This window comes from Gobius niger, assembly GCF_951799975.1.
Source record: "Gobius niger genome assembly, chromosome: 19".
NCBI lineage: Eukaryota > Metazoa > Chordata > Actinopteri > Gobiiformes > Gobiidae > Gobius > Gobius niger.
The window spans coordinates 24,850,856-24,874,548 of NC_136870.1; the positions used below are offsets into that span (position 1 = coordinate 24,850,856).

The 23,693-nt window shown below is 42.6% G+C and overlaps 1 protein-coding gene across 1 annotated transcript; it reads left to right on the forward strand.

Moving 5' to 3' along the window:
• The first annotated feature begins 13,308 nt into the window (after positions 1-13,308).
• tha1 (threonine aldolase 1) lies at positions 13,309-22,783 on the forward strand. The gene is made up of 7 exons (XM_079577226.1): positions 13,309-13,677; positions 15,184-15,267; positions 15,669-15,757; positions 15,949-16,134; positions 19,277-19,414; positions 21,571-21,763; positions 22,460-22,783. Exons 1-7 carry the CDS (start codon positions 13,401-13,403, stop codon positions 22,756-22,758), a joined length of 1,266 nt encoding a protein of 421 aa, XP_079433352.1. The 5' UTR covers positions 13,309-13,400; the 3' UTR covers positions 22,759-22,783.
• The last annotated feature ends 910 nt before the right edge of the window (positions 22,784-23,693 follow it).

Consider the following 23,693-nt stretch of genomic DNA (forward strand, 5'->3'; position numbering starts at 1 on the left):
TAGGCTCCGCTGCGAAGAAGTCACGTGAGTTCCCAGAGAGAGATGCGGAGGAGGGGGGAGAGCACTTTGGGGTTTCTTGTGGGAAACCAGGGGAGGGTGACCGGGTCGGGGGGCAGAGGGGGGAGCCTTGAGGAGGAGAGTGAGGGAAACCAGGGGGGGGGCGCTCGGGTCGGGGGGCAGAGGGGGGAGCCTTGAGGAGGAGAGTGAGGGAAACACGGGGAGCGGCGGATTCTGGGAAGTGCAGAAGGAGCTGTGACGGTTTTAATGAGCTCCAGCTGAATGAGACGTGAGGCATGAATGAAACGGGCCCGAAATACGACGAGAGGCATTAAAGAGAGGGACGAGAGAGGGACGAGAGAGGGACGAGAGAGGGACGAGAGAGGGACGAGAGAGGGACGAGAGAGGGACGAGAGAGGGACGAGAGAGGGACGAGAGAGGGACGAGAGAGGGACGAGAGAGGGACGAGAGAGGGACGAGAGGCATTAAAGAGAGGGACGAGAGAGGGACGAGAGAGGGACGAGAGAGGGACGAGAGAGGGACGAGAGGCATTAAAGAGAGGGACGAGAGAGGGACCAGAGAGGGACGAGAGAGGGACCAGAGAGGGACCAGAGAGGGACCAGAGAGGGACCAGAGAGGGACCAGAGAGGGACGAGAGAGGGACGAGAGAGGGACCAGAGAGGGACCAGAGAGGGACCAGAGAGGGACCAGAGAGGGACGAAAAAAATCATCACTCCGCACAGGAATGGGCTAGAGACTTACTTTTGGGCCGGACGGAGTCATCTTGCGGGCCGGATGTGGCCCGTGGGCCGTATTTTGCCCAGGTCTGACCTATAGGAAAAAACGGCTCTGCCTCAGCCCATAACTCCAAAAACATGCACCACAGTCAGGACTCCCCAAAGAGATTCTGAAACCCTGTGAGACTTTGTAATCCCTTTGCAAGAGTAAAACGTACTAACCCTTTTATGTTACTCCCTACACCATTTTTTGCAATTTCTAAGCATTTTGATTTTTTTTACAGACCTCTGAGTTACCTGCCTTAAACCAGTCCAAACCTGATCTAAACCAGCACAAACCAGTCCAACCAGACTTGAACTAAGCCTGATCGAAACCAATCGAAACCTCCTCTAAACCAATAAAAAAGCGGCTCTATACCTGTCAAAGCCAGCATAAAGCAGTCCACACCTGGTCTAAACCAGTCCACACCTGGTCTAAACTGGTCCACACCTGGTCTAAACCAGTCCACACCTGGTCTAAAATGGTCCACACCTGGTCTAAACTGGTCCACACCTGGTCTAAACCAGTCCACACCTGGTCTAAACTGGTCCACACCTGGTCTAAACTGGTCCACACCTGGTCTAAAATGGTCCACACCTGGTCTAAACTGGTCCACACCTGGTCTAAACCAGTCCACACCTGGTCTAAACTGGTCCACACCTGGTCTAAACTGGTCCACACCTGGTCTAAACTGGTCCACACCTGGTCTAAACCAGTAAAGAACTGCTCCATACTTTGTAATCCCTTTGCAAGAGTAAAACGTGCTAACTCATATTCCCTCATGAATGAACCCGTGGACCGTGACCGTTTCAACATCTGAACCACTTTCTTCTGCAGAAAACGACGGCGTACGCGAAGCTCCGAGGTGTTAAAACCAACAACATCTGCTCCACATTCTACACTTGACCCCTGACCCCGAGCGTGCACGTGTTTTCACAGATTTGAGCGCAGAAGAAGAACACCCCTTTGTCCTGATCGCATTCGCAGAGCGTGTTTCGGAATCTGAGGCCGGATTGCAAAAGCAGCTCAGTGTGTGGGTTTTCCTCAGAAGCTGACAATCGCTGCTGGAAACTCACTTGTTCTTCTGGTCATTTGTCAGCACCGCGTTTCGGGAATTTCAACAATAAAAGCCGCGTTACAATGACGGGAAGCTGTAAATCTCATCTTCTGTGACCCGGGTTAGGGCTGAGAGGAGTTTGTATTGAAGGCTACAATACTATACATTCAAGTCTTCCGTTCTAGACTTTTTGCCAACAGCAGCTTAACCTCTTCACCGAGTTCATTTTCTCCGGTCCAGCTTTACGTAAATCTTAAAGGTTATTGCCTACAGGCCAGTGGAACGCCTCATTTGAAAGCTAAGATCCACAAAACTGATCTAATTGAATCTTTTTCCTTGCATTGTTGCCATGTTGTCATCACTTTTTCCATCAATTTTATTGTTGCTTTACCTAGATTTGTTCTCCTTTCGTGTATTGTAAACTCAAATTTGGTTACATTTCTAGAAAACCAAATCATGTAAAGGAACAGGCCACCGTTCTTCCACACTGAGATATGTTCTTACCTGAGCTTAGACGAGTTGATACGTACCTGTCTGCCCGTGGAAGAGCTTGGTCCCTTAAAGGAATAGGCCACCGTTTTTACATACTGAGATTTCAACCTGGATAGACTCAAACAGACGAAAGCGGTGATTAGGAAGATTTATTGACATGTATATTAGTTTTGGCGATCAGACCCCGGCGGTAGACATCGATGTATGAAAGTCAGTATGGATAAACAGCTTGTAGCTAGGGATGCCTTCCCCCGGAGCCTGGACACTGGTGGTGGTATGGAAGACCCGTGAAGCTGCAGCAGGGAGAAGCCGTGGAGGGAAGAGGCGGAGATGGGGTGGAGGCGGGTCGCAGCGCAGCTGGGAAGCGAACGAACCATGATTGCTGGGGCTTAAATACGGGACCGAGGGCGATGATTGGCTGCTATGGATGGTTGGCTGCTATCTTACGCTGATGGCTGAGGTGGAGGTGTGGCCCTCTCGGAAGCGATCATTGGCTGGAGGTATGAGGTGCTCGAAATCGTCTCCCAGGTTGAATTAATGCCTAGGCTTCATATGTTCTTACCTTAGCTTTGACGAGTTCCTCTAGGACCTCTAGGAGTAGTTCAAAATCCGCGCAGTAATCTTCACTTTACTGTGCGGATGCCAAATTACTCCTGGTATTATTACGCCTTACAATATAGTTCCCCCTTTAGCCGCTTAGAAAATCCACATTGTTTAATTTTGTGTAATTATACTTTGTAGTGGAACACATCGCGTAACCATATTTAAATAGGGAAAACGTGGAAGAGCTTGGCAGCTTCTATCTTGACCTGTTTTGGAGCTATAGAGGAGAGAGGGAGAGGCTAAATGCTAACGCCGTCTGTGCTGTGTTTACGTGACTGAAGGCACGGGTGAAGATCAGACAGGTCCTAAAGAACTCGTCAAAGCTAAGGTAAGAACATATCTCAGTATGTAAAAACGGTGGCCTATTCTTTTAAAGGGATATTTCAGGATTTTTGACATAGGGCCTCATTTGACACAGACATTTATATGGTTAGTCTGGTGTTGTAAGTGATTTGCCTCAGGTGCTCTGTGGAGCGGGTCAGACTGTTTTTAATGCAGGCTAACTGATACCATAGAAATGCACTAGCCTTGCATTAGCCTAGCGCCACAAAACTCTTCAAATATAAAAACTGCATGAATTACAAAAGAAATATCTCCAGAAATCAGCAACACTCTGGATAACTAGGAATTGACCTGCTTCAGATTTGTTGAACGTTGGATAATTCAACATGAATCTCCACTCTGGGAAGGTAAGCTTTACGTCTCCAACTCGCTGTTAACCTGCAAAAAAGTCAATGTCAAGTGCTATGAGGAAATGGCCTAGATCGTATGGGGCGCTGTCCATATATTTAAATATTTTTTTCTCTCTCGTATTGGTGCCCTGTCCTTTTGGCGCCCATATGCAAGGCATATATTGCGTACCGTAAATGCTCTAATACAGTCCGGGGCCTTTATTTACTCAAGGGCATCTAGGACCAGGCCTTTATTGGAACCAGGCCACAATTAGAGACAGGCCTTTATTTCTATTTGAGCAAAACGGATGACCAGGAAAATGAAGAAAAACGGGATTTGTGTCCATTTGGACCTAAAATATTAGGTTCATTTGTTAATTAACATTTCAAACCCTCTCCCAGCGGCTGGAACGTTGACGCCTTTTATTTTGTCGGGACAACAGGAAGTGTTTCGTTGCTGTTAGCAGAGCTCTGACATCAATGTCACTGCAGGTTTCTGTTTCGTTTTTACTGCGGACCGGATTATTTGTTGTTATCTTGTGTAAAAGGCGAGTTTAGACGGAGCGTTTGTGTTTGTGATCGATCATGAGACTGACCCGAGAGAAGACGAGACGCTCGCGCTGATGGGAGGAGTTATTTTGAGGCGTGGGACTGACCTGCACACGGAGCAGCTGGACGAGCTTTGAAGACGCGATGGAGACTTTATTAAAACCCTGGAGGGTCACACAACATTTGTTGTTTGCCGTGTTTCCACAAATAGTCACAGGAGGTTTGAAAAGTGGCTAAATCTGTGTCAAAGTTGCGCTCGGATCAGCTCCTCCGCAGCGTCCCCCTCGGCCCGGGTTCCCGTTTGTTACTTCCTGCACCTGAGTTATCTTTTACACGAGTATGAGACAAATTCCTAACATGGGGAACATTTCTACCGCTATAGTTTCTAATAAAAGCCCCGGCCTGTTTTAGAGACCGGCTTTAATTTGCCTCCGCCAGCCGCGAACCCGGCCTCTGTCAGAGACCCGGCCTCTGATGGAATACAGGCCAGTATTAGAGAATTTACGGTATGCCCTTTTTGCGCAACTGGTTCCGATAGACGGCAAGAAGAAGAAAATCCTCGTTCAGAAGACGAAGCATCAAGATGTTTGCAGTAAATGTAAGACAATAGAGCCGTTTCTCTGCTTGTGCGAAATCCGGCTTATTCGTATCGCCGACTGCTCCGAGCCCAAGTATCTTTATCGGAATGTAACAAACGGCAACCTACAATGAGCAAATCCTCCTGACCTCCGTGCCCTCGCCTCCAATAAAACCGCAAACCCGTAGACTGTTGTGATGCCACCTGACACCCTATGCCTAAGTGTGTCAGTAAGTGCCAAACCAAAGAGCCCCTTCGAGAGCGCGGCTTCCTATAATCACCTGTTCTATCTGTTCCGGGTAATACGGTCTGACGGCGCGAGGACGTGACGAGGAGAGAGAGAACAGGAGCAGGGGGGGGGGGCGGTGCAGGTGCCGGGACGGGGTCAGACGGGTTGTGAAAGAGTAGAAGAGACGAACACATTGGTTTGTTCATCGCCGGCACGTGTCTATTTCGAGCGCCGCCGGGGTTTATGGTTATTGGAAAAGGCCGTCGCGCGCTTTCCCAGAAGGAGTCAATACTTCTGCCTCTCCTTCATTTCTCCCTCTCTTTTGCTCTAATTCAATATTTTACTACGAAGTCGGCGCACGCTACGAAACCCGTGTTCACAACCGCGTTCTCTCGTAATCTGTGACTGAGGAGGAGGAGCAGGCACTGGTGTAAAACCTACAGGGTTAACCCAGTAAGTCCCACCTGAGCCGAGCACATTTTCTCCAGTTTGGCTTTACCAAACAAAACTGAGACGAAAACAATGATGGAAATGTGACAAAAAAGTGAGAAAAGTTTGACAAAAAAGTGACGAAAAATTGATGAAAAAGTGGCAAAAATGTCACAAAAATGACAAAAGAAATGACAAAAAAGTGACAAAAATTTGCAGAGAATTTGACCAAAAAATGTCAAAAATTAGATGAAAAAATGACAAAAATTTGACCAAAAAATGACAAAAACAGACGAAAAAATGTCAAAAATTAGATTAATAAATGACCAAAAAAATGACAAAAAAGTTACAAAAATGAGTTGAATACCCAACAAAAAAATGATGGAAAAAAATGATGTGAGGAAAAAGATCCTCTCGGTTCAGGCGGGAGTTAAGAGGTTAAACAAGACTATAGGCCAGGGGTCAGGCCCGGGGGCCAAATCCGGCCCTCCAGCACAGAACCTCTGGCCCCCAAGGTGATTTTCAGAAATATTAATATGCAAATAACAGATCAAATACCTATATACCCATATAAAAGTACTCTTAAAAAGCGAGAAATAGTTCAGTATTTTAAAAATGTCCTGTCAGAACATCCCGCTTGGTCATAGATAATGATAAACAGTGATTCTCTGGTGGGTCGGGGGCCCAAAAGTGGGTCACGCAGTGTATATGCATTACAGAAATAACATGGGGGTCTAATTTTCACAAGGTCATCTCCAATAACTCTATAATACATTTTTGTCACATTTTTGTCAATTTTTGTCAATTTTTTGTCACATTTTTGTCCATTTTTGTCCATTTATTGTAAATTTTTTGTAAATTTTTTGTCATTTTTTGTTGCATTTTTGTCACTTTTTTGTCACTTTTTTGTAAATTTGTTGTCCGTTTTTGTTGCATTTTTTGTCCAGTTTTTGTCCATTTTTGTTGCATTTTTTTGTCCATTTTTGTTGCATTTTTGTCACATTTTTGTCCATTTTTTGTCCATTTTTGTCACATTTTTTGTCAATTTTTGTTACATTTTTGTCACATTTTTGTCACATTTTTGTCACTTTTTTGTCACTTTTTTGTCAAAATTCTCTACATTTTTCGTCGCATTTTTCTTCACTTTTTGGTCACACTTTTGTCAACTCAGACCTAAACTGGGCATAAGAAGGCTCTGAAACACTGCAGACCTAAAGCGGACAAAACTCCAAACATAAAACCATCACTAAAGCGAGACCCGTTCCTGGTTCTGACCCACACATTTTTGTTACTTTTTCATCACTTTTTCATCACTTTTCTGTTACTCTCTGCTTTTTTTTTTTTTTACCAAAAAAGTGTGAGTATATGCATTACAGAAATAAAATGGGGGTCTAGTTTTCACAAGGTCATCTCCAGTAATTCTATAATCTTTGTAAATGTGTCTTTATTTTGTACTGACTGAGCTGATTCTAGTTAAATACTGCTCTTAAAGTCCTGTGGACTTGGACTTACTTTCAATGCAAACTCACTCCTCAGAAGAACTGTGGTTATTTACAGTAAACATTGAGTTCCACATAGTCTGTCCTACAGCTCCTCCTGTTTCATTTGTAGTTTGTGACGATTGTTCGACTGAGGGTGAGGAACACAGTCATCTGGCCTGGGGCAAACTCCGAGAATCACTCACTCACAGCGACACCAGGTAAAGAGTCCTGCCCAAGAGCACAATAACAGTTTGCGCCATGCAGGACTCGACGACACCTCCCTGGGGAAGTGCAGCGGGCGTGTCCCCCGGGGAGGAGGCTCTGAGGGAAGCCCTATAGAATAGAATAGAAAAAGATAATTATACCATTCACAATAATGGCAGACGTTTGCCTCGGGCTAATTTTAAAAGCAGGTCATTCAGATTCACACCGACAGAAAAGGAGCAGAACTACGTCAGGGGTTACGACTTATGCACAAAGGAATTCCTGTTCACGTGTTTCTGTGCACAATGAATTCTGTTCTGAATTACCTGAAAACAAAGACAGTTTGTTCTAATTTTCATGACCATGAATAAAAATATATCCCGTCCATCTTGTTGTCAGACATTTACATGAGTATAGACTTTCATTACTGTACAGTGTGTTTATATATTATGTACGAATTCATTGAACTTCTTTCTACTCTTTATGAGCACAGTAGTCTTGTTTTTTCTTCTGTATAATGTGCTTAAACTACTGTGATGCTCAAATGAATACATGAATGAAAATGAATTAAATGTATCTCTGCTCTGATGAAAGACGGCTTTACTGTGATGCTGAGACAAATTGATTTGCATCTGTGATTTCTCCGCCGAGCTTAGCTTTGTTTTTGAGAGCAAAGCAGCCAAAACCAAGAGACTATGTTAAATATTAAGGACTGATTAACACTTGTTAACCTCTGACCCCGGCCTGAACCGAGGGCATTTTCTCCAGTTCAGCTTCAAAGCTTCATGACTGGAGAGCAACAGTGCACTGTCGTGCCTCATTTGAAAGTTGAGTTCATTTTTGTAGTTTTTTTGTTGCATCCTATTTTTGTCACTTTTTATGGCTTTTTTGTTGCTTCATTATTGCTATTTTTCATTGCTTTTTTGTTGTGTTTCGTGACGGTTTTGTCACATTTTCGTCGCATTTTTGTCACATTTTTGTCAATTTTTCATCACATTTTCGTACATTTTTCATTGCATTTTTGTCACTTTTTCTTCACTTTTTTTGTCACTTTTTCGTCACTTTTTCGTTGCATTTTTGTCACTTTTTCGTCACATTTTTGTCCATTTTTCGCCACATTTTCGTACATTTTTTTATTACATTTTTGTCACATTTTTGTCCAATTTTCATTGCATTTTTGTCACATTTTTCATTGCATTTTTGTCACTTTTTTGTTACTTTTTTGTCACATTTTTGGCACATTTTAGTACATTTTTTATTGCATTTTTGTCACTTTTTTCTCAATTTTTTGCTAATTTTTCTTCACTTTTTCGTCACATTTTAGTCACTTTTTCATCACATTTATGTCACTTTTTCGTCACATTTTTTTTACATTTTTCATTGCACTTTTGTCAAATCAGACCTAAACTGGGCATAAAAAGGCTCTGAAACACTGCAGACCAAAAGCCGACTAAACTCCAAACATAAAACCACCACTAAAGCGAGAATGATATAATCTCTAATGAAAAAAGCCTAAACTGCAGAGAACCTCCCTCCGCCTCTGGGCTCCGTCCCGTGACCCGCTCCTGGTTCTGACCCTGAGGCTGAATGGAAACGCTCGCCCAGTCATCTCTGTTTATTGTAAATGCACAAGCCCTACTGTACAATTAGCTTAGTCACGTCGTCTCCAGGCCTGAGTCACGGGTAAATGTGGCTCCGGCCGTTTCCCAGGGTGTTGTAACCGGCGGAGAGCGGAGGTCAGGTGTGAGCTGCGTTCTAATCATATTTGTGCTCTATTAAAAGATGGAGGTGTGGCGTGTTGCGGTGAACTTTCCTTTTAGAGTCTAATCTACAAGTATTTGAATATTGACTTAAGCCGGTTTAGTCACTGCTGGAGATAATGGCTACAATAACAAAGTTCACCACATCACGCTTGAGCTCACAAACAATCACTCTGTTCTTCTGGGGAAATCCTCTTCACGCATTATTCTTCATCAATATTCTTACATCATCAGTGACATCATCAGTGACATCATCTGGAGGCAGGAAGTGATCAAGAGAAATAAGATGAAACTAAAACTCGCGATTATAAGTGTTAAAGTACAACTTAAAAATGTGGTCCTTTTGTGGCTTAAGCTGCAAGAACAAGAAGAACGACATTTGAGACGATGAAATAAGGTTCATCCATTTGTTTATGTGCGACTTCCTGTTTCGATCCAGCTCGCCAAAATAAAAGCACACAGCTCGTCTCATTGATGAGTTCAGCCTGTACTTAAAACATTACAAGAATATCATTAAATACACACATTTCAAGTGCTTTGTCTGTTAATAGTTTGGCAGAAAGAAAGTTGAACTAATGAATAAGACGGTGCTTTTATTTTGACGTGCTGGATCGCAACAGGAAGTCACTTCTTGGGCGGCGTTGTTATGATTTGAAGTTTTGCACAGTCAATTAAAGGGTCTATAGCAGGCGTCTCAGACATGCGGCCCGGGGGCCAAATGCGGCCCGCCAGGTATTTTTTTGTGGCCCACGAGAGGATTTCTTATTTATATTATATGCGGCCCACCGGTAAATTACATTGAACACGTCAGAGCTACATTTCCCATGAGCAGCATGACAATAAGCACCTTTACCATCTTTACCTTTAAGACATTGCAAAGTGAACACATCGTAATTAGCTGGGATCAGCTCAATAGAGTCTGTAGAATGGCATTTACACATTCATTTTATTTATTTCACAGGGTAATTGTAAATGAACACAGTACAACCCAAGTAGCTTTTGCTCATTTTCAACTCCAGTCCCTGGTAGGGCCTTGCTACACTACATTAAAATGACATTTGTACATTTTGCACTTCTTTCTAAATAGGCCAACAGACAGAAACTAAACCTGACTCTTGAAAGATCATTCTTTGATTCCCTGAACTAAAATGCTTAAAAAAAAGCTTAAAAATGTGCAGATAGTTAATGTACATGTATGTCTATTTTAAGGTATATTATAGAAAACAATAAAAAGTTGCTAAATCATAATTGGCCTAACAAAAAAGGCTATGTCAGTTGCGGCCCCCGATCAACACTGGGTGTTCATTTTTGGCCCCCGTGCCAAATGAGTTTGAGACCCCTGGTCTATAGGTTAGTGTGACCATAGATATATATAGGGTAGATGTCTCGTACACGCTGCTGGCCAATGGAGGGCGATGTCCGCACACGGCGGCCATCTTGCCACAGGGAGCTCACTCATAGCATTGTGTTTTATGGTGCTTGTACTTTTAAATAACCAAAACTTGCTCAATTTTCTACCAATTTTCAAGCGGTTTTGTTTGTTATAAACCTCAGAGATGTAGGTGTGACACTGCAAACATATAAAAAAAATAAAAAATAAAAAAACTGTTTGTAAATCCATGAACATTTGAGCGAGATATGAGGATTTGTGTTTGTGCTAATCACTTACTTAACCTCGCCAGAAAGCTTCCCTGTGGCAAGATGGCCGCCCGTTATGCCGGAAGTGACTCTACCGGCATAACGACATCTAGCCTTTATATATATCTATGAGTGTAACGCCTCATTTGAAAGCTAAGACCTACAAAACTCATTGACTTTTTTGTTGCTTTGTGGTCGTGTTTTTGTCACATTTTTTGTCATGTTTTTAAGAATAAATCAATCAATGAAAAATGAAATGTTTTCTTCACTTTTTTGTCGCCTTTTCATTCATTTTCATCCATGTTTTTGTCGCTTTTTTATTGTGTTTTTTATTGTTTCTCCCAGTGCGTTTTCATCTCTATTTTAACTTTTTTTTTTTCTTCAAGAAGCTTTTAGATTTCTCGCCTCCTTCTATAAATGTTTAATTGAATCCGGCCTCACTCAGCACGCTCAGGAAAATAATCAAAATCAGCACCAAAATCGCGGGTCCAGATCTGCACAGGCCCCTCACACACGCCGCACTCTCACAGGTTTAGGCCCCGCCCACTGAGGACAAGGGTGACCTCCACCTCCTCCCTCCACCTTCCACCCTCCACCCGCCTGCTGAACAAAAGAGCGTGTGGACCTTGTGCTATTACAGGCCTGTTGTTTTTTTTGTGTTTATTGTCGCACGTGTTGATTGTGGTGTTGTGAGTCTGTGCACGTGCAGGCACTTCCTCTACAAGTGAAGTTCCAACAGACAAAGTCAATCTGATTTGACCAGTGGAAACTATAGCTCAAGATAAACCTGAGATTTACTAAGTGTTTCTAAAGTTCATTTCTGTTGCTTTATTGCCTGTTTTATTGTAGCACAAATGCTTTTTTTCCCCATCCAGAGTGAACACAAATGCCTCATGCATGAGTGTTATTATTATTGTCATTAAATGAAGGAGTTATTTCCAGAGATGCAGTTACGTGAACATTTTTTCATACAATGTGTAACTTTAAAGGTACACTGCGTAACATTTTGAACAATACTGTTGCCGGTCAAATCAAAACATGCACCTAATTACCAACTAAACACAGAGAATGCTATTACTGCAGTGTGTAATAAAAGGATGGATTTGGATGAGGACCTGACCTGTTTGAATCTCAAATTCTACTGATTTTCGTCACATCTCCATGGAAACGAGCTGGAGACGTACCCATAATATAAATCATAAAATTAAATAAAAGTCATAAAATGGTAAGAACATATCTCAGTATGTAAAAACGGTGGCCTGTTCCTTTAAGGGCTCCAAAACTATCATTATATTATATACTAAATGTATAAGTTAAACATTATGGAGACGTAGAAAAAAGTTGTTGATCGAAGTTACACAATATCATTTTGATTTTTGAAGTTTTGTGCCTTTGGACACAGTGTCACAGTTGTAAAAGGAGTTTAGGCAGAAAAAGTCTTGACTTCAGCCTAAACCCCTTTCGGTCAGGAATCATTTAGCACTTAACCTCTTAACTCCCGCCGGAACCGAGAGCATTTTCTCCAGTTCAGCTTTACCTAAATCCTGCAGGCCAGTGTAACGCCTCATTTGTAAGCTAAGATCTACGCAACTCAACTAAATGGATCTTCAGATTTTTTTCCCCAGCATTTTTTGGGGGGATTTTAAAGTAATTTTTGTAACTTTTTTTAAATTTATTTTTTATCAAATAGTAAATTTGTTGTCACTTTTTGTCACATGTTCATAATTTTTTCATAATTTTTTTGTTTTTTATGTGTCCTTTTTTTGTCAATTTTTTGTGACATTTTTGTCAGTTTTTTGCCATTTTTTCTTCATTTTTTGTCAATTTTTTGTCCATTTTTTGTCAATTTTTTGTCACATCTTCATCATTGTTTTCGTCTCAGTTCTGTCGCTATTTTCTCACCTTTTTTCCAGAAGCTTTTTTTTCCATCATTTTTTGGGGGGATTTTCAACTAATTTTTGTAACTTTTTTGTCAAATAGTAAATTTTTTGTCACTTTTTGTCACATGTTCATCATTATTTCATCTTTTTTTTTTGTCCTTTTTTTGGGACATTTTTGCCACTTTTTCATCATTTTTTCATAAATTTTTGGTCAATTTTTTGTCAATTTTATGTCACTTTTTTGTCACATCTTCATCATTGTTTTCGTTTCAGTTCTGTCGCTATTTTCACACCTTTTTTCCAGAAGCTTCTTTTTCCATCATTTTTTTGGGGGGATTTTCATCAAATATTTGTAACTTTTTTTCATCATTTTTTTGGGTCATTTTTTGTCCATTTTTTTGTCACATTTTTGTAATTTTTTTGTCAATTTTTTGTCACTTTTTTGTCACATCTTCATCATGGTTTTCGTCTCAGTTCTGTCGCTATTTTCTCACCTTTTTTCCAGAAGCTTTTTAGATTGGGGTAAAGCCAAACTAGAGAAAATGTGCTCGGTTCAGGTGGGAGTTAAGGGGTTAAATCCTTAATGTACACGTTTTTCGTATTGTATGTGACCTAAGATCTAAATGTTCATAATGGCCGAAAAAAACAAACTACTAAACAAAAGTGTGGGGCAAAGTTTGACCACCGGCCCTGCAGGCTGTATATACTGCGGACCCCGGTCAAAGGGTAACAGATGATTAGAAAACCTTCGTGCAAATATGCTAGCACTGCTGAAAGAGAAGCCTGGGTGACCCTAAACCTTGGAGCGGTACTGTATACATATTTTTTTTTTTGGGGGGGGGGCCCATATGGATCTTCGCTTGACTTTGGAAACGTCTGTGACTATGTACTGTTCAATAGCGCCATCTCCAGGTCATCTCTGCTCATTACACGTCAGTCCCCCACGTGGGTCCTCTTGTTTTGACTCCCCGCGGGGTCAATCATTCCCTCTTTCGCTCCAAAGTCCGCACCGGCCTCTATCAGCGGCGATGTAAAACCCCCCCAAAGCCGCGCGTCATGCTTCTCCAAACACTCCTGCGCAGGTGCCTCCAGCGCGGCGGCCTCTCCACGCAGACTCTCCCGGCGCACGGGCTCAGAATGGCCGCTCCTGCACCGCCGACGACGACAACAACCAGGGGCTACTACGGCTCCGCGAAGCCCGAGAGGAGCGCCGCGGCCCGGGTGGTGGACCTGCGCAGCGACACGGTGACCAGGCCAGGGGCGGAGATGCGCAGAGCCATGAGCGAGGCGGAGGTGGGCGACGACGTGATGGGAGAGGACCCCACGGTGAACGGTGCGTGTCTGACCGGAAGTGAAGTTCTGCTATGAGCTGCAAGGGCTCAATGCACAAGTTTTCTAATGTGATTAAGAAAAAGGATCAATTTGAAAGTTTATATCCGGCATGGAGCTCAACCATTCAGGCTTTTCCCTGAATCCGGAAGTAAAACAATTTAAAGGTGCATTATGGAACTTTTTTATGTGTGGGAAAAAAAAAAATACTATAATACTATAATTGATACACGATGTTATTGAAGGCGTTATAATGCAATAGAAACTAACTCTTCCATAGGGACTGCAGATGGAAAATAGCTGCTGAGCTAAATCTGGTACAAACCATCTCCTCTTGTAAAGACTAATGGTTCTGTACATTGTCCCTGTTTCAATAAATAATGATAATTATAATAAAGCTTAAAAATGACTGTAAACTTTAAATATAAATAAAGTTTTTCTTCTTAAAACATCCAGCAAAGAACATGAAATACACTGGGACACAACTAACTTTGGGTGAAAAAAAAAAGTAAATAAAATGAGATTCATGCAGTCCGTATGTGTGAAGAGTTTAGTGATGCTAGGCTAGTGCTAGGCTAGTGCATGTCTATGGTAACTAGTAGCCTGCATTAAAAACCTCTTCAAAATCATGGGCTCGTCCTCCAAACGTTGCCATATCTGATTTGTAGAAAGCTCCTTTGTGAATTCCAGGTGCAGTAATGGCGGCCGCAGGTAAACAAACGACTGTAGATCCGGTAACCGAGCAGATCACTCCGCCGCTGCGTAGCTACAACCAGGAAGCTGCTCAAATATAAGTTCTTTTAAATGCAAAATTGTTATATTTAAAGTATTACTCAGTTGACACAGACATTTATATGGTTAGTCTGGTGTTGTGAGTGATTTGCCTCAAGTGCTCTGTGCTTGGGTCAGACTGTTTTTAATGCAGGCTACTAGTTACCATAGACATGCACTAGCCTAGCACTAGCCTAGCACTAGCCTAGCACTAGCCTAGCACTAGACTAGCACCACTAAACTCTTCAAATATAACGACTGCATGAATTTAAAAAAAACTTAAATATTCCTTTAAGGCTAAGGTCAAGGTTTTTTTTTCCGTATAAAAAGTTCCATAATGCGCCTTTAAAAATCCCATAGAGTTATATCATTCTATCAGTGATGAGCCATAACATTACAATCACATTAGAACAACTCAGCTAATGCATTAAATATACATCATATAAAACAAGTTCATTGAATCGGTAGCAGTAATCAGTCTCTCGTAGTTGCGTATATTATAAATATACATACAAACACATTTCACAAGATAAGATAAAATATTGATTTCACAATGGAGAAGCGCACTTGTTACACAGCACGTACCACTGCTTCAGGCCATAAAAAGGTATAAAAAAAATTAAAAAAGATAATGCAGGTTTAAAAGCCAAACTGTTATCGTATAGCAATCATTCTGTTTACCTTAATATTTAGGCAGTGTGTGAGGAAATAAAATCTGTGTTTGTCTGTTTTTCCTCAGAGCTGCAGAGAATAGCAGCTGAGATGTTCGGGATGGAGGCCGCTCTATTTGTGCCGACAGGAACTATGAGCAACTTAATCGCAGGTAACTCAATAAACAGGGACAGAAGCAAAACAGACAGATAGATAGATAGATAGATAGATAGGTAGATAGATAGATAGATAGATAGATAGATAGATAGATAGATAGATAGATAGATAGATAGATAGATAGATAGATAGATAGATAGATAGATAGATAGATAGATAGATAGATAGATAGACAGAAAGACAGAGAGATAGATTATATATTCTGTCACCTCTTACCCTGATATACAGCACATGTTTAATCTTTAACCTCATAGTGGTGCGCACTGAATGGGTGCTGCTGCCGGATGCTCTCTCATCGAATGCAATTTCTCCATCTGTGAGATCAATAAAGTATCATCTTATCTTATCTTATAACCAGCTTTAATGTTTAACCTGGTCTCGTGTTCGTCCGTACAGTGATGGTGCACTGCAGGGAGCGCGGAGACGAGATGATTGTGGGAGATCTGTCTCATTTGCACATTTACGAACAAGGAGGGAGCGCCCAGGTGAGAAACGATCAACTACAGAGACAGGAGACTTTTATGGCTTCTTTCTATCTCGTGGAAACCTTGTAAAAATGTGAAATATCAGATGAAGACCTCAGTCACTCAATAACTCAATAATGTGGAGATACTTTGTGCTCTGATCTCAATGTTCTTCCACTGCAGTCTCTATAATCTCATGTTTTGGGTCTCAGTTGGCTGGCGTCCACTCCACCACGGTCACCAATCTCCCCGACGGAACCTTCGACTTGGAGCAGCTCGAGTCCAAAATCCGGCACGGCTTCCCCGACCCGCACTATCCGCGGTCGAGGCTCATCTGTGTGGAGAACACCCACAACATCCAGGGGGGGCGAGTGCTGCCGCTCAGCTTCCTCCAGGAGGTGCGTCGAGTTCTGCTGTCAATACTCTTTAGTGCTTTGAAGTATGGTACTCTCATCCAAAACAGACCTGAAGGTTTGTTTGGAGCCACTTGCGTATCTTTGAGTGATCTTTGAATCTTCCCCAGTGGGAAGTGGTCTTAGCAGTGCAGTGGTGTGAGAAAGCTCCTCCGATGTATCCAGAGAATTATTTCCTCATATCTCTTGCAAGACACTTCAAGTGACACTCCCGACATTTGGGAATATGTCGCTGACGCAGTGTCTTGGATGAGATGTGAAACCATTCAAGCAATCAATTGCCAAAGGCATCAGTAAAAAGGCGCTCTTTCAGCCTGGACTTAAACATTGACAGAGTTGAGGCCTGTCTCACATCCTCACGGAGACTGTTCCAGACTTTAGCTGCGTGAACTGAAACGCGGCCTTACTCTGTTTGGTGGTGACTCTGGGAACCACCAGGAGACCCCTCCCTGAGCATCTCAGGGCCCAAGGTGGATCCTACGGCTGTAACATGTCCGAGATTTACTTTGGTGCTTGACAATGAAGGGACTTATACACAAGCAGAGCTATTTTGAAGTCTATTCAGGAAGCCAGTGTAGAGACCGTGGCACTGGACTAATATGGTCGTATTTCCTGGTTCTGGTCAGGACTCGAGCCTCAGCATTTTGGCTAAAGTGCAGTTGTCTAACAGCTTGTTTGGAAAGGCCACCACACTTTTATCCCTGGCACACCCGACGGTCCACATTTTTCAACGTCGTCTGCCTCTCCCAAGACAGAGACAGCAGCGCAGCCGACACCCTTGTCTGCAGGAAGCATTGCGCACATCTGGCTGTCTCTGGCTCTGCAGAACGTTGCATCGTGCATGCACTCTGTTGCGTGTCCCCGACTTGTCATCCCCACATCCCCACCCCACATCATTGATCAGTCGTGAAAACTTGTTTTTAGCCCAAAGACGCAGATGTATCGCAGAGACGCGCGTTTCCCCTCTCACCCATTTTCTCTCTCTCTCTCTGCTTCTTCCTTCTTTCTCTCTCCACTGTGATGGGCTCCAGAGAACACGCCTCTAACGTTCTGCTGGGGCATCTGAACTTTCCCTTTTGCCTGATGAATGAACGGAGACTTCATGAAAATGCCTGTGCGTGAAGTCTCCCCTCATCACTGGCCGTGTTGGCACATGTTTCTTAATCCTCTTCCCCCCGTTCTCATCAAATACTGGTCATATTTTTATCAACTGCATTAATAAAACAGCGGCGTGTGTAATGAGCGTAAAGCAGGCAGCGGCACTGAGAGAGGAGATATTCTTATTGATATTATTTAACTGCTAAACTTACTTCCCCTCCTGGAACCGCCACCTTAACCTGGTGGAGGGGTTTGAGCACCCGAATGATCCTTGGAGCTCTGTTATCGGGGGCTTCGTGCTCCTGGTAGGGTCTCCCAGGGCAAACAGGTCCTTGGTGACGGTTCAGAAGCCCCTTATGAGAGACCAACAGGCCCGGTTAGAACCATGCAACCACCTGCAGGAGGAGCCATAAGGGGCTGGTGCACTCCAGTGGTCCCCGGACTCCACTTTGGGAACCACAGATCGAGAGATAAACCCCTCCTGTATGGCTTAAAGCTCACACAGGCATCTTCAAATACTGGTGCTACTAGTGCTACACTTTTCCCATAGCAAAGGCTTCAATCATATAGTAAATAATCACATTTAATCGCCACACTTCATCTTTATGGCAGATAAACTCCTTGGTTTTGTCTTTTATTATGTTGTAGTACAGGGGCGGGCTGGGACTGAAAAACAGCCCTGGACTCTGGTCAGCCTGGCCCAAATTAGCATAAATGTGACACTTCCACAAATACATACGTTCACCTCTTACCCCCCGCCTTAACCGAGAGCATTTTCTCCAGTTCGGCTTTACCCAAATCTAAAAGCTTTTTGACTGGAGAGCAACACTGTAACGCCTCATTTGAAAGATAAAATCTAGAAAAGTGATGGTAACTTTTTGTCACGTTGTTGCTGCATTTTTGTCATGTTTTTGTTCCTTTTTCATTACTTTTTGTGGCTTTTTTGTCGTGTTTTCGTCACTTTTTTGTCACTTTTTCGTTGTGTTTTCGTCTTTTGTTTTTCGGGGGGGGTTTTCATGTTATTGTTGTTTTTTCAACGCTTTTTTCATTGCTTTGCCGTCACGTTTTCGTCACATTTTGTTTGTTTGTTTTTGTCACTTTTTTGTTGCTTTTCCAGCGCATTTTTGTTTTTGGATGCTTTTCTTTTAACCCCTTAACTCCCACCTGAACCAAGCACATTTTCTCCAGTTTGGCTTTACCCCAGTCCAAAAGCTTCTGGAAAAAAAGGTGTGAAAATAGTGACAAAACTGAGACGAAAACAATGATGGAAATGTGACAAAAAAGTGAGAAAAGTTTGACAAAAAAGTGACGAAAAATTGATGAAAAAGTGGTAAAAAAGTGACAAAAAAAGTGACAAAATGTGACATTTTTTTTTTAAAAATGTGACAAAAATGTGATAAAAAATTTACAAAAAAATGACAAAAATTAGATGAAAAAATGTGACAAAAAATGACAAAAATGTGTTTAATACCCAACAAAGAAATGATGGAAAATCTGATGACGTGAGTAAAAAGATCCTCTCGGTTCAGGCGGGAGTTAAGAGGTTAAGCTTTTAGATTTGAAGAAGAAGAAGAAGAAGAAGATCTTTATTTATATAGCGCCTTTCACAGACATATAGTCACAAAGCGCTTTACATGAGACAATTTGGGTAAAGCTCGGTTTCGCCCGGGGGTAAGGGTAAGGTAAAGTGAGAGGTGAGACCGGTGGCCCTAGAGCCAGTGGCCCTTCTGTGCTCTTCCAGAATGGACATATGGCCAGTCCTCCCCTGTTGTAGTAGAATCACCATTAGAAAAGAACTAAACAACTTAATCAGTAAATTTATTCCATTTGAAGGTGAGACCATAGACAGGGTGCCAAACATGGACACATCTTTGCTAGTTGCTGCTGAAGCCTAATAGGAAGTGGGGGCAGGCTCTGGAAGTTCCTTGGCGTAATTGACTTTTTATTTACATTTTCCCCCTTCTTTAAGTCGTTATTGAACACAGGCTTGTCATTCTTACCTTTACTTTTGCATATGTTGTGTGTGTAGGTGCGTCGTTTGGCGGATAAGTACGACCTGAAGGTGCACATGGACGGGGCTCGGGTGATGAACGCCGCCGTGTCTCTGGGAGTGCCTCCTAAAACCATCCTCCAGCACACTCACACCGTCAGCGTGTGTCTGTCCAAGGTGCGGCCGCAGAGACTGAAAACCCAAACGTTCTGTTCGCTCTTCAGAAAAGATCAGGTCCAGGCGCTCATATTTTGCAAAAATAGAAAAGGCTTTTTTAATGGGCCAGAAACATTAAGAAGCACACCAACACATGGCGCCTTTATCAGGGTGTGTGTGGAGACAGAGAGTCTGATTACAGGTGTGTAGCCAGGACAATGAGACACATGCTGTCATTCCTTTTGGACACAAGGGGTAGACATTTCATTTTCACAATATAGTGGCAACAAAACAAAACATAAAGAACAAAATTACAAAAAACAAGAGAGGTCCAGATCCTCATTCAGGTCAGGGTCTTCTGTAACATTAAAGGAATAGGCCACCGTTTTTCCATACTGAGATATGTTCTTACCTGAGCTTTGACGAGTTCTTTAGGACCTGTCTGATCTTCCCCCGTGCCTTCAGTCACGTAAACACAGCGCAGACGGCGTTAGCATTTAGCCTCTCCCTCTCTCCTCTATAGCTCCAAAACAGGTCAAGATAGAAGCTACCAAGCTCTTCCACGTTTCCCCTATTTAAATATGGTTACGTGAAGTGTTCCACTACAAAGTAAAATTACACAAAATTAAACAATGTGGATTTTCTAAGCGGATAAAAGGGGGGACTATATTGTAAGGCGTAATAATACCAGGAGTTCGAAATCCGCGCAGTAATCTTCCCTTTACTGCGCAGTAATCTTCACTTTACTGCGCGGATTTCGAACTACTCCTGGTATTATTACGCCTTGCAATATAGTCCCCCCTTTTATCCGCTTAGAAAATCCACATTGTTTAATTTTGTGTAATTATACTTTGTAGTGGAACACTTCACGTAACCATATTTAAATAGGGAAAACGTGGAAGAGCTTGGTAGCTTCTATCTTGACCATTAAGAGCATGGATCCAATATGATTCTCTTTGCCTTAGACGTAAGACTTTATCGCCACCCCTGGCATTTAAGGTGATAACCTCAATTCCTGACACCTTTAGGGTGTAGTCATGGCTGTTATGGACATCCATATAATGTCTGGCCATAGGATAATTTAGGTTTTGAGAGCGAATGGCATATCTGTGTTCAGCCACTCTGTCCCTTAGCCTCCTTTTAGTGAGGCCCGCATAGAAGCACCCACAGGGGCATTCAAGGCGATACACTACATGGGTGGTGTTGCAATTGATAAAACCATTTATAGAATACATCCTTTTAGTAGCCAGGTCCATAAAAGTGTCAGTCTTCACCATATTCTCACAATATCTACAATGGCCACAGGAAAAGTTCCCTTTTGGACGGGAAAGCCATATGGTGGGCTTAGTGGATGGAAGATAGCTCCTCACAAGCTTGTCTTTAAAGGAATAGGCCACCGTTTTTCCATACTGAGATATTTGACGAGTTCTTTAGGACCTGTCTGATCTTCACTCGTGCATTCAGTCACGTAAACACAGCGCAGACGGCGTTAGCATTTAGCCTCTCCCTCTCTCCTCTATAGCTCCAAAACAGGTCAAGATAGAAGCTACCAACCATTATACCAGGAGTAATTTGGCATCCGCACAGTAAAGTGAAGATTACATTGTTTAGTTTTGTGTAATTATACTTTGTAGTGGAACACTTCACGTAACCATATTTAAATAGGGAAAACGTGGAAGAGCTTGGTAGCTTCTATCTTGACCTGTTTTGGAGCTATAGAGGAGAGAGGGAGAGGATAAATGCTAACGCCGTCTGCGCTGTGTTTACGTGACTGAAGGCACGGGTGAAGATCAGACAGGTCCTAAAGAACTCGTCAAAGCAAAGGTAAGAACATATCTCTGTATGGAAAAACGGTGGCCTATTCCTTTAATGGTGGGGGCTCTTCTGAAGCTGACTCCTGGAGGCTCAGGGAAGCCTCTCTTAAGAGAGGATCGCTCACAATGATGTCCCAGTTTCTTTGTATCACCCGTTTAACCTGAGTTGCCTCTTTACTGTAACTAGTGACAACAAAGGGCTTCTGGGTTTGCTCCTGTCTAGGTTTAGGAGTGAGCAGTTCAGTCCTCTTCAATGACAAGGCTCTAGTGTGAGCTTGAGAATATCCCCTTTGGGTAAAGCGTGCTTGCATGTCCATAGAGTTCTATTAGCTCTGTTCTACTTCCTGTCCTGTTCCCCGTCAGGGTCTGGGGGCTCCCGTCGGGACCGTCCTGGCCGGTCCCAGTGAGTTCATCTCCAGAGCGGTGCGCTGTCGGAAGGCTCTGGGGGGCGGGATGAGGCAGGCCGGGGTGTTAGCGGCTGCGGGGAAACTGTCTCTGCTGAAGATGGTCCACAGGCTGGAGGACGACCACAGGAACGCCCGGACATTCGCTCAAGGTCTGCAGACTTTAGGACTTTATCAACATCATGTTTCTCCATCGCTGCAGGAAAGATTTGCTTTGTCTTGTTATATCAGGTTTCCATGTCAATTTTCTTAAGCTTCGCCCGTTAATGGTACAATTAATGGGACAAACAGATAAAATTTAGTCGTTAAAGAGGCTAGACGCAAGTTAGCCATTGTATACTCACTACTGCCACCTCAGGTCATACGTGTAACTGCACCTTCTATATTAAGCTCGTGCATGACGGCACTTCAGACCCGAATGAACCAGTTTTAGAGAGACAGTGCAGGATTTTAGAGGCAGTTGTGGTGAACAGGTCTGGGCTTATTCTACACATTAGGACATAATACCTAATTTTAACATTTTTAAACTCCGTACAGTCCCTTGAACGGTCTCAAATGTGACCTCTTTATAAACAAAAGTGTCCCAAAGCAAAATGAAGCAAAATGTTCTCAACTATGTTTCAATCAACAGAAGCTAATCAACCATCTGCTATCTGCTACTGGCTTGGAATATTTTATCCCCAGAATGAGAAAAGATCAGATATTTTGTATGTACCTCCACCTATAAGGGGCAGGGACTCGGCCCTGATGTTGCTCCCATTACAGCTCCCCTGGTGGATTTCAAAATGGCAGAAACAAAGCTGCTGGATTATTGAACAACATAGTGACTAGTTTTCTTCTCCCCTCAGCTTTGCTCGACTGCAGCCCGGACCTCTTCCCCGTGGACATGTCCGCCGTGGAGACCAACATCCTGCGCTTCGGACTCAGCCCCGGCCTGAGTCCGGCCCAGTTCTGCGCCCGCATGTCGGAGGTCCAGGAGGGGGAGCAGTCCGCGCTGGGCCAGGGCGTCCAGGTCCTGATGTTCCCGCACTACGGGAACTCTGTCAGGGCCGTCTGGCACCTGGACATCTCCGCAGAAGACACGCAGTGGGCCATAAAGAAGATGCAATACGTGGCTGCGCAGTTAATGAAGGAGGAGACGAAGTGATAGTTTCAATAAAGTTGGATTTTATAAAACACAGTCAGTTTATCTAATCATTGTGTAAATCTGATCATTATGCAGCTGCAGCACCTGAAGAAGATCCTCATTTATGACTCAAAAGTGTCAAAATACTTCATCAATTACTTCTTGTGCTGTCTTTTGTGACGGTCAGTTAAACATGTATTAAAGTAATTAATCATTTTGACATCATTAATTTATACATAATTAGCCCTCACCTACTTTATATCTCTTAAATGGGGCTTGAATGTACCGTAGAGCTGCTTTAACAAGTGAATTACTTCATAATTATCTCTTAGCTTGTCAATTTACGTCATGTGGTGGAACATGGGGCGACAATTTTTTTATTTTTATTTTTTTTATTAAGTGATATACAGGTATAAAGTGATGTGTAAATATATGCACTTTTTATCTTATATACTCAAGTGAGAAGGACACAGGACACAATAGAAGAGACATATGGGGAGGGAGGATTACGTGATTGGATGGTTAAGTAAAACAGAACTAAAGGGATATGATCATGTGTGATCATGTGTGATCATATGTCGTCATTACATTGCCACTTATTTTTTGTTTTTTTTCCCCTTCCCTCTTTGTGCGTGTATTATATTAATAAGTTAAGGTGTTTTGTTCTGTTTTTATTTTCATTTTGTTTTATACATTTGTTTTTTTTTGTTTTTTAATCCATATAAGCGGGTTCGAGGTTTATGGATACGAGTAGATGTTCAATGAACGGAGTCCATGTTCATTGAAGAGGGGAAGAGGGGCGACAAACTTGAAAAAAAAGATTTATATGGTGTAAACACTTCCAAAATAACTATTTAAATAGCTGATTTAATTGTAAGAAGCGAACATAGACTTATGCTTGTAGGATGGCTATTATATTATTCCTAAACGTTTTATTAATTTATTTAAAGGGACAA

What these genes read in the sequence shown, in the direction of transcription:
- tha1 (XM_079577226.1), top strand. Translation starts at nt 13,401, where the DNA reads ATGCTTCTCCAAACACTCCTGCGCAGGTGCCTCCAGCGCGGCGGCCTC. An exon ending in AGAGGACCCCACGGTGAACG is followed by an intron (nt 13,678 to 15,183) that starts GTGCGTGTCTGA and finishes GTTTTTCCTCAG; the next exon opens with AGCTGCAGAGAATAGCAGCT. An exon ending in TATGAGCAACTTAATCGCAG is followed by an intron (nt 15,268 to 15,668) that starts GTAACTCAATAA and finishes TCGTCCGTACAG; the next exon opens with TGATGGTGCACTGCAGGGAG.